Source organism: Athalia rosae, chromosome 6 (genome assembly GCF_917208135.1).
Source record: "Athalia rosae chromosome 6, iyAthRosa1.1, whole genome shotgun sequence".
NCBI lineage: Eukaryota > Metazoa > Arthropoda > Insecta > Hymenoptera > Athaliidae > Athalia > Athalia rosae.
Window position 1 is genome coordinate 8,711,150 of NC_064031.1, and position 11,317 is coordinate 8,722,466.

At 39.4% G+C, this 11,317-nt stretch overlaps 2 protein-coding genes across 5 annotated transcripts; both read left to right on the forward strand.

The window, feature by feature from the left end:
• Nucleotides 1-900: 900 nt before the first annotated feature.
• On the forward strand, nt 901-7,578 carry LOC105693650 (protein germ cell-less). Of its 2 annotated transcripts, none has more exons than XM_048656663.1 (8): nt 901-1,032; nt 4,079-4,202; nt 4,297-4,393; nt 4,518-4,887; nt 4,970-5,239; nt 5,904-6,122; nt 6,199-6,289; nt 6,392-7,578. In XM_048656663.1, exons 1-8 carry the CDS (start codon nt 938-940, stop codon nt 6,536-6,538), a joined length of 1,413 nt encoding a protein of 470 aa, XP_048512620.1. In that variant the 5' UTR covers nt 901-937; the 3' UTR covers nt 6,539-7,578. The 2 variants fall into 2 exon arrangements, with proteins under 2 accessions (XP_048512620.1, XP_012269129.2); XM_012413706.3 differs by lacking the exon at nt 901-1,032 and adding an exon at nt 3,521-3,873.
• Nucleotides 7,579-7,699: 121 nt separating this feature from the next.
• LOC125501331 lies at nt 7,700-10,487 on the forward strand. 3 transcript variants are annotated; one of them, XM_048656665.1, is made up of 8 exons: nt 7,700-8,534; nt 8,606-8,761; nt 8,826-8,993; nt 9,075-9,254; nt 9,323-9,517; nt 9,600-9,740; nt 9,798-10,201; nt 10,285-10,487. In XM_048656665.1, the coding sequence occupies exons 1-8, from the start codon at nt 8,400-8,402 to the stop codon at nt 10,289-10,291; spliced, it is 1,386 nt and encodes a 461-aa protein (XP_048512622.1). In that variant the 5' UTR covers nt 7,700-8,399; the 3' UTR covers nt 10,292-10,487. The 3 variants fall into 3 exon arrangements, with proteins under 3 accessions (XP_048512622.1, XP_048512621.1, XP_048512623.1); XM_048656664.1 differs by having other exon boundaries at nt 9,600-10,201; XM_048656666.1 differs by having other exon boundaries at nt 8,428-8,534; nt 8,598-8,761; nt 9,600-10,201.
• The last annotated feature ends 830 nt before the right edge of the window (nt 10,488-11,317 follow it).

Sequence of the window (11,317 nt, forward strand, 5' to 3'; positions counted from 1 at the left end):
CAAATGTAACTTACAATAGCTGTTTTTTTCCGTTATTTACAAATTATTTTTTATGAATTTTATTGATAATATGACTATCCGACGAATGAGACCCCCTTGTGAATACTATACATATCTTTACAAGTAATAAATATAATCAGCTCCTCGGATCCACGAGGAACAATAAAAAAAAAACATTGAATCTTGTATATCCCATCCAGACGATTATTGATTATTTGGTTCAATATGAGCAATGCACTTAATCTTGCTAAAATATGTTATGTTTAAGGCTGTCCCAGCGACCCCCACCACCGCTTATTTTTCCATAGTTGTGTGGCGTCCGTGTGAACGCAATCGCATATTTCAAATCACTCCTCGATAAAACAACAGATCACCCTGAAACTGCTTGGGACAACTCATTGAAGTGTGGTGAAGGGGGCTCTGGTCAGGTACAAACGAACAAATTTAGTTTGAATTAGTAATTGATTTATTTTTACGAGGCTGCGGATCAGCTGTCACTTATACCAATTTGAAGCACACGGACGCGAACCACAATTACACGAAAATTCGAATGACTCGTACGGGCCGCTGCAGCATCGAAACGCATGCGCGCGGAGCAATGCGAAGCCTAGTGGGTAAAAGCTCTATGATCACATGGCATACTCAAAACTCGCGGCAGCGAGTCGCCACATTCGTACTACCCTCCCGAAAACATCTCCACACGACCACACTGAGTTAGGATACTAAGAATGTATCCGATGTTTTTAGCATGAAATAGAATTGGCGAAGTCGATCCAGCGAGATTCGAGGTGTGGATCGACCATTTGTTTCTTGGTTCGCTACGCTGTGAACAGTGTAGCTGTCAACAATTACAAAGTTTATTTAATTTGTTCGAGCTTCGTAATTCAGTTTTTCACGTTACCACTGTTGTGCTGAGCCGTATTCAAGCGTCGCCATAATGAATAGACAACAGGTGAAAAACCATCGGCCGATTACGAAGAAGCGTCGTCTCAGCTACCGCCGACTTTCGCAAACGAAAGCTGCTCGCAACAGGTACAGATTTGATGTAATTTCCGGTACAGTAGCACTTCGTAATTCTCGAATGTTACATTATCCAGTTTTCACACAAGAATCGTAATTCACTTATTGCCATACCAGGCATACCGCAATGCCGGATTTTTCACTAACTCACACAAAAATAGAGCCCTATCAGTTCGCGATATAGTAATTACGGGCAAAAGATCCGACCTATAGAACCTGGTTGCTCATGTCTGAATTGAGGGTTACATGGCTTCGCTCAACCAAACGCAGATCATTACGTCTGATATTATTTTCATAAATTTCCGACGTAAGACTTCCAACTGGTTGATAAAATCGGTCCTTATAGCCTAATCGAAGTCAATTCGGGAAAAATGCCGGCGGAAAAAGTCGGATTAAAACCAAATCTGGCCTGATAAAATCCGAGCTAGAAATATCACAAACTTCAGCGTCTTGAGCGTTTGGCGTTCCTAAATCAGAATTCGTGGAATAAATTTGATAATTTTCTTAGAATGGCCCTAGGACTATATACATATATAAGCACAGTGAATCGGCACCAGGAAACCTAATGATACTTGGAGGATACGTAGGTACTAACAAAGTACTATCAATAAGAAATTGAAAGTTTCAGATCAGTAGCTCAATTGTTTTGCGCGAAAACAAACATATGTAAAAAACAGAACAAAAAAAGTTTTTTCGGGATTGACTAGACCGATTGATCTGAAAATCTTATATGCTTTAGGGGCTACTGAAAGCTATTGAAAATGAGGAGCTACATGGCTTTATGAAATTCTTGCGAACAAAATTGTTTGTATCTAAATTTTTTTCTTACCATGATACAATTTTGGCACAATTATGAAAGTATGTTGGTTTCCGAGCTATATGCTATCATGAAACATGTATTTTTTCAAACTTTGAACAAATGTATGCCGTAGTGGAAATAAACAAAACCCATTTTCTTCAACGCATTCTTAGATAATTCGTAACTATTTAAAATAATATTTTTTGTATAAAACAACGAAAATTTTTTCCTCACAGAAGGAAATTGAAACAGTTAAAAAGAAGCATTCAAATATACAAATATATTAATTATTCTAAGAATCTTTTTTCTATTAAAATGGTCGATTAGAAACTTTTCGTAAACTTACCCGCTTTAAAGTTTGCACACACTTGCCAAAATTTCTAGCCATACTCAAAGTTAGATAGTTCAGTAAAAACGAAAAGTAATCGGACTTTACGAACGGCATTCGGAAAGGGACAGACTCAGCTTCCTCTTCGTTTTTTTGAAAATATTCATGATTTTTTCTGGACCTGGTAATGGACCCGGACGATAATTGAAAATATTCAAGAAATTTTTCCGTCATGACCTTCTTCGAAAAATTAAAAACCCAATTATAAATAATAAAGCAGAAAAGTTTATCTAACTAATATTTTGTCCCCAGTCTCATCATTTGCGACTTGAGTCACTCGTGCTCATCATCGTTCCGACTCGAGAGGTAATAAATTTTTTTTTTCTTCACGAAAATTCTGAAAAAATTTGAACCCTTGTAGTGTAAACTCGTGCAACATTTTGCTCCCTTGGCATTTTCTTCGAGTTAACTTTACCGGGATCCCTCTGACGGAACAACTTGACCCATGTGAAGTTAGCCCCCCCAAACGTCAGAAATTTTTTTGAATAAATCACACGGATTGCCCATGATTGCCCTATCTTTTTTTCTGTTTGCCTCGTTTTATTCAAAGTTATCGCGCATTGAAATTTGAGAGGGGGGGGGGGGGGGGGGGGGGGGCTGCCTACGTGAAGTTCGACCCCCCACCCAAGAGTATCGGATTTTGCGGAGTTTCCAGAGTTATTTGTTACACATAAAAAATCAATTCGATTTCGGCATCGTATACCATTTTGAAGATTTCGGAAAAATTCCCGAGAAATCGTTATGCGAATTCAGAATTTTTCAGACCATTTGAATCATGGGTGGAATTTTCTACGATTTTTGCAGAGTTGCGAGATTTGTATCCAATTTTTCTACCAACGATTTGGGTTATGTTTTCAGGGGGTCATATCAAGATCTATAGCTGATGTTACTCACTCACTCATCTCACTCTGAAACTGAGTCAATTTGTTTGTCGTGAACCTGACTTTTGTAGTGCGAATCTGACTGGGTTTTACCGGTTTTTCTGGAGTTCTTGTTCGAAATTTCAGACAAAAAAAATCCATTTTCCGCAAGGTTCGCCATTTGCGAAAATGATGAGTAAATTGTTCAACGTGTTGTTGCTGATACGAATATTCTGAGATCTCACCGATCATGTGTGAAATTTCATGAAATGAGGGAGTCAAACGATTCCCTCTGAGCTACTGGCGGCAAAAGTAGTTCCAATTTCCAACAGTCATGACTCCGATGGCGCCACATTGTGGAGGACCAAAACGGTTGTCAGGTTCTGATCAGGCTGTCAGGTGGTCCACTTGCGGATGCTCGAATGACTTCATAGCAATATATAGCCAAAAACAGCTGCGCTTATGTGTGTGTATATACGAACACATCGCACAAAATGTTTACGTTTTGGGTGCAGGCGGATCACCTCGCTGTCATTTCACAATTATCTCGATTGAGCAAGAATATAAATTAGGCAGAATCATTTATAAAAATAAACATAAAAAACTAGAACCGTCGTGGGAAATAATTTGAATATTCGTAAAAAAAATAGATCTGCAGTTATGGGCAGTTATGCGAGCAGGATTGCATCCGTATCAAATATTGCAGTGAATTCCGTTTATCGAACTCGCAAGCGAAAATGTATAGAAGAAGACGATTTGGATCCAGAATCAGAATTCATCGACAGGACCTTACAAACACCAAAAAAGTATGAAAATAATTGAATAAACAACTTGGTTCAAGTATAGTTGTCAATGGCAATCCCTAATCCCTAATTGCAATGGATGTAGAATAACCACAGATCATGAACCATTTATACACACTTCAAACATGGTGAAACCTGCCCATCATATCTCATCAGAATTCCCATATCAACTCTCTCGCTCACATTGATGTATTATTTTCCATTTTAGAAGAAAATTGTTGACAACAGCACAGTATATTTACAAAACCCTATTCCAAGAAGAAAAAGGTAGTGACGTCACTGTCCTGATGTTGGGAAAAGCTTGGAGGCTGCACAAAGTCTATATAACTCAGGTGATCACTCTGAATATCTCAAATGGCTGTGGTTCTAAAACTACTGGAATTACGTACAATTTTTATAACTTTTTGTTTTTTATCCGACCATCAGAGCCCCTACTTTTCAAGTATGTTCTCTGGGTGTTGGCGAGAAGCTAATGAAAAAGTAGTCAGCGTAGAGATAACAGATCCAAATATCACCTTGGACTGTGAGTATGGCTTGAATAAATTTTGTGAATATTCACTGACTACAAAACTATGCAAAATCACAATATGCTAAGCGAATAGATCAATTCTTTCCATCTCTTTCATTTAAAACACAATTTGTTCCAGCTCTGGGAACTGTGCTAGGTTCTCTGTATCTTGACGAACTTAGTTTGGAGCCAAAGGATGTAATATCAATACTTGCAACAGCTACATTATTCCAGTTACAAAGTTTGATTGACCAATGTACAGAAATTATGGTAGAAACAACAAACATCAAAACTGTAGTAGCTTATCACAATGCCGCTGCGTCATATGGGGTCCCTGTTGTAAAGAAGGCTGCTAAACGGTGGCTCGAAGTCAATTTACTTGGATATGGGTGGCTTCATCCCGAAATTCTGAATGAAATCACACCAGATTTAATGGTTGAATTAATCACTAGTCCGGATCTTGTCGTCATGCAAACAGAATTTTGCATTTACATGATGCTTAGGATATGGTGAGTTAGGGTTAATCGATATTTTTGAATTTTTTAACATCAGCAGAAGGTCGAAAAAACTGTATAATTCATTATCCTGCAGGTTGTTCATTCATCTGCAGAAGAAGCAAGAAATTATGCAAATAGAAGAATTTTTCATGAACCACACGTGGACAGAGCCATTCCTTACCACGGAGGAGGGCAAAGAATACGCTGCACCGTTCAAGTCGTTGAGGATGAAATACTTACTTCTTCATCATCAAGACATCAAAATTTTGTATGGTGATAATCTAATCCCCCCTGACTGGCTACACGATGCTTACAAAGAACAGTGGCATCACCTTCTGCAAATTGACGCAGGCAAAGACTGTGGGTGAGTGTAAAATCAAATGCAATTCTATGGCTGACCCGCCAGCTAGACCAGACTTTTGAGTACTTCACCCGAGGAGAAAAATCGACCAGTTCTTCACTCGTAAACATTTTTGTTCATGAAAGTTTGCCCATAGGTAATAGTTTACAAGCAAGTTGCATCTCTCTTCAATTCTGATGTTATTATTTGTTAAAGCAGACCTATTAATTCACCGACTCCATTTTAACGGAATTCTTACCACAAGAAGTCATCAAGTCGATCGCGTTTCAAACGGATATACTGAAAATGGAGTTGGTGAGTATAATGTATGGTTGACATCTTGTCAAGAGCTGATTTGCAACTCTGTCTAAATCGACTAAAAGTATTTGATGTGAAAGAGTGCGCTGCTAGTCTTTATACTATATCGCCATACATATGTATTAATAGAGAATGGGAATAGTTTCGAAATTGCTCGCTCATGTAGAAGTATTGACCAAAGGGTTTTCCAATAACGCATCTGGGGAAATGAATTGATTTAGGAAAATAATCCCCTTAGATATCTGGACAACATTTTCACCATTTGTTCCTTGTTTTCAACCGAATCCGATATCCCTAGGTATTTATTTTGCATCATCTGTGAAGTAGTGGAGCCACTAGTGCATACAAAAAAAAACATTTCTTCTTGCAGTCCGAGGCAGATGAGTGAAGAGGAATTTGCCCGAGGATGCTTCAGATGTGGTAGGTGTGTAGAAAAGGGTGGGGAGCACATCTGGCGTTGGACGGCATTCCATTTTGGACTAGATATTGTTACCTCTTTGGATACAACGACTTTAAGAATTAAACTAAATCATAGAACAGACACGGAACACATACAATCTAATCACGCGAAGCATAATATCATCGTAAAGTGAGCACATGGTTTATATAGCACTAGATAACTCTCAGCGATGCTGTGAAAAAGTTTCTCATTATACTTTTTTCAGAGTGAGCTTAATTTCCTTAGATGAACAGCGACAGGTGAAACACATTCAGAATACTGGAATGCTCAGATTATCCTTGCACAAAAACGAAGAGGTTCGTCCTATCTTTTGTACTTAATACTTACCCATGACATCATCTCATGAATGACTGGTATAATTACTTGACTGTTGTGTGTGTGTTTTTTTTTTTTTTCAGAAACAAGTAATGGCGCTTGACAAACAGTTGACCTATCCCCTGTATATATCAGTTAACATGCAAGTTGTTACACCTTTTGCAACGACAGAGGAACCGAAGCCGCAGCAGCCTGCACCGATAGTCATGGTGCTTTCCGACACACTATAAGATTCGTTTTTATTTCCCTGTACCTTCATCTGATCAGGATCGCGGAGCAAGTTTCAATAATCGATTCATACTATGACGTTGGGTCAAGCCTTAATGGGGCTTGTTACTTATTACTGGTGTGCTTAAATTACGTGATATCGAGCTAAATGAAGCAATGAATTCAAACGCTCAAATACTCAATCTGATTTTTTTCACGTTTCAAATTTTAAAAGTTAGACTACTTTTTTTTTTTTTTTCTTAATTGTTTTTTCATTCCATTTTCGCTCCATTCATTTTTACGCTTGCAAACTGCCCATAAGTGATCTTTGAATATCGGTTCGGGGTGGGTAACAGAAACTAAATTGCCAAGATCTAGAAACTCACAATACAAATAAACGCTAATGCTTTTATAACAATAGGTCTGCCTATTTTCTGGAGCCGCCAGCTATTCATTCACAACTCATTCTATTAAACTGTTTACGCTAAAGACACGTATTATGATTAAAACCTTTGGCCCATGTTGTAATTACGTGCGTGTTACTTACGTGAACTCCTAGTTAAAAATGAGCGATTTACATCGGAATCGTAAATCTTTCACCCTGTCAGTAATAAGTTTCTTATTATTTAGGTCGTTGGTTTTAATGCATAAATGGAAGTTGATAGCCTATGTCAAAAGTGACAAATTAAGACCATGTTGAGAAGCATTTATCCACGTCAGATTCTCACTTTCTAGTACTATGAATGTACGTCAGTACGTTACGCGTAATTTTCACATATACATACATAATATATATTGTATGTGGTGCCTTTGCATAAAAAAAAAGAAAATAAACCTGGTATTATATTATTACTTTTATAAATATAGAGAATATCTAGTATCATATAAACACTTGTAAAAATATACTATACCTAAATTCGAATCGTTGCGATAAAATGTTAAAATAACAAGATACTTATATTTGAAAAACTTTTTTCGCATATCTGTATGTCATGTGTACATTAATACAGATACTCAACTGCGTGTATGATAATAAAGTATTTATATTGTAATATAATAATAATTACAGGAACCGTACTAATTAATTTTATCTTTCCCTTTTCGTTAACCGATTAGAAAAAAAAGTTTCCGTTAACTACAGTATCCCAGAGATATGTAACGCCATTCTCTCTCGCGGCGTTATTAGTCATGGTTTATTTTATTCAATCCTATTCCTCCGAGATCGCCAAACGCCTCTACGGAATTCCTCGAGTCACGTTTATTGTGATTGCGATTCGTCATTTTTCAACCAAATCGCGATTTCGAAGTTATCAACGCCCACAAGAGTCTCCAAGTTATTTCGCATCAAATGCTAGCCCCCCATTTCTCGCGGAGCTTTCGACGTACGAGATCTTAGGACGCTAGGACGCAACGTAAGAAGCAATCGCCCCAGTGAATCGCCAACTTGTGGCGGATCTCAATTCTGGCAACTGTGAGCATACGTTGTATACATATGTATAAGTACGTACTTACATACATACGTTGTAACGTCACAGCTGCGAAAAAAAGTTTTATTCATGAATACGCCGAAACTTTGAACGAGAGTTCCAAAAATATGAATCGTTCAATTTTCAATTTTAAATGATCGCGTAGGCCGCGGTATTGACAACCGAATTTTGCTGTTCTTTTCATAATTGTTTCTTTCCATCATTTCGTGTAATAAGCTAAACCGGACCTACCCCTATTCTCCGATGTCGTACGTTCAGCTGCAGGCATACGTGGACTAAAAACGGTCTTTGAAGTGGCGCCGATAAACCAAAGATATCGGATGTCCGCAGCAGCTACTGTTTCCGGCGCGGTTAAAAGAACGATCTTTGAACCGAAGCCCGAGTACAGGGTACAAAAATGACGCAGTGCTGCGGCACTTGGAACACGGATTGCTGCCCCCAGCACCATCCAATAACCGTAACTTTCGAAAATCTCAGAACAAAGTATTCGATAAATGAGGACATCTGTATTGACTACACCCTGCACGGACACGTAAGTAAAAAGTCTCACGTTCCCCTAAATATCAACCCCTCAGTTTTTTGAACCAGAAATAAGGATTGCAGGTGGCTCAGGCTTCTACGCGTGATTGGATCGGAATTTTTCCGCGAGGGTGGATGAACCTCCAACATTATTTGACTTTTGAATACGCTCTCGTAGCACCGCGAGCGGTCTCCTTACCTAAGAGGACGATTCTCTTCCCGCGCGTCTTCCATCAGGAGGTATTATTATTGTGTCTTTGTAAGCCCGATCATTTTAGCTTCTCATTCCGATGACTTTTCCTAGGCAACTTTGAACACCGATTATCAATTAGTCTACATTAGTAAGGAAATTCAGGTACTAGCAGTGAGCTCATACTTCCGGTTCTTTCGAGAAGAGGATGTCAACGAAGCGAAACACGCGCTTCATGTGCCCGAGTACGCGATAAGCAATTCCATTCTAGACAAACGAGAGGTGACGAATTTTAATTACAAGAGACAACGTTACAGACTGATTTCTAGATGTTATATTCTTTTATATTCACCCCGTACCTAGACCTACGCTGACCAACCAGACGCCTACGGATGGGCGCCTCCCCCCAAAATAGTACTGTCAGATCAAAGTCTCCTGTCTGTACGACCTTCAAAGTCAATCCCCAGCAACCCTCGTTTCCCTCGTACTTGTAAGAGCTGTGGAAGGCCGCGGGAGAAGATTTCAGGAAATGGAATAGGTCGTGTAAGTTTTCCTGTAGTCTATCCCGCTTCCCAGGACAATTTGCAAAGCTATATTTCCTGCCCCACCAGACGCGGTTTCTAGCAACTCACAATGCCTCTTTAGCAGAAAGGGTAGCCAGACTCGAAAGAGATTTGGCCCTCGCAGAGGGTACTAAATGTAGTATAGCCGCAAAACTCCGAGCCTACGAGAGCTTTGTTGGAGAAATGCTAAAATCGTTGGCAACGAAACGAACGGTAAAAATTACAGACGCATCGGGAAAAGAGGTAATCATTACTGCAGGTACAAAGATGAAACCATTTCGAATTTCCCTTCCAAATTAATACCGTGAGATTTTTCATTGAGCAGATTTTAATCCAGCGTTTGGCTAAGGCTGAAGATGAACAACAGCCAGTTGTCAGTACTTTGGAAACGGCTAATCATCCCGAAGAAGAAAACCATCGGCCAGCGATAGAACAAAACCGCAAGGATTCACAATGTCCCACAAATGTGAGAATATATAAGGATTTTGGAGAAATTGGTGGTATACATTTTTTCTTAAATAAGGATCGAGCTTCATTTGGGGATTACGTGTCGGAGGAGAAGCTTCTTCCGACAAAAAACGAACAGGAGGTGCCGGGGACGGAGAGTGGTGTAGTGGATGGATTCGTGTCTGAAAAAACGCAGATTGTTGCGGATGTCGAAACGCAGACTCACCATATCTGGAATACCACCAGGAGTAGCTTCGAAGATCATGCAGCACTGAAAACGGATAATGACGAAGACTTTCATAAAGACACTGTCCTTGAACCTCTGGAAGTGGCAGAGAAGTTGGGAGAGGAACTGCAGAATGAAATAGAAACAGAAAACAAGATTACGACTCTCGCGATCAACGATGAGACAAAGACACCTCAGTCCAAACCATCCGCAATTGTCATACAGGGCAGCAACGTCAAGTTCGCTATAATCAGGTACGTGTTTCCAGCTCGAAAATACTAAAATCTAATTAATAAAACTGCTACCATAGATATATTGAACTGCTATTATTGTCCAGGTACTAGATCTATGGTACTAGAGATGAATCCACGGCAACGTTCGAAAATCTTTGACTTCAAGAGTGAAAATCTCCAGTCACAATCTCCTCTTGTACCAGGATAATGTCAGCGAACTGTACATCTACTGACCCTCTCCTAAATGTTATATTTTACAATACCACCCAATAAAGTCTTCAACCGACAATTATTTTTCCTTGACAAAGTAGCGGTTTTGTTTGGTCCTCGTTAATGGTAAGACTTGTCCAGAAGTCAAGGAGGGAGAATTCTCAATTCGTTCAAGCGAAGTCATTCGCTGCTATCATTAAAGATTTCTGGTGACCTCGACGCGTGTGAAACGTTTGATCCCCATTAACAAACGCCGGCTCAGAAATCCTATTTCAAGAACAAAATTTTAGACCATGTTGTGATGTACGTGCACAACACCGTATGAATCGAACAATAAAAATTACACGTATGTGCGAAAATCGTGATACTGATTTCCACAGTCAAGGCAAAAATAAATAATGTCCTAGGGAGGGTGCGCACTTCAAAGGAATCTCATTGACCTTTAGGACCTGAGTGAAGGAAGTAAAAAAACATTATTGAAGCATATACGTCGACAGGCTCCTGTTCCACCACGCCTCAACGAAGCACCATAGATATATGAAGCACGGCTAAAAATATCACGGAAGCTGCTACTGCGGCTGCTGTTGCGCCAACAATAAGCCACAGCCTGCGTCGCGTTTGGCCGAAACGCGTTTTGTCGGATGCTAGAAAGGCGCGGAAATTCTACGAACGGGTAATATTAATCCGGCCGAAAATCCCCTGTGGGTTCGAAAAAGTAAGGTGTTGAGATATCAAGTGCAGGCGCCTCCAGGAGCCGCCGGCGCCTGCTTCAAAGATTAATGATACAGAAATGTGCAGCTCTCTGTAAAAAACAAAAAAACGAACAAAATAAAACAAGAAAGAGATCGTTAATTATCTAGTGGAGAACACTACCGGTATATTTGATTCCTGTCTTTTTCCAAATTGTATTTAGAGAGCGACAGAATT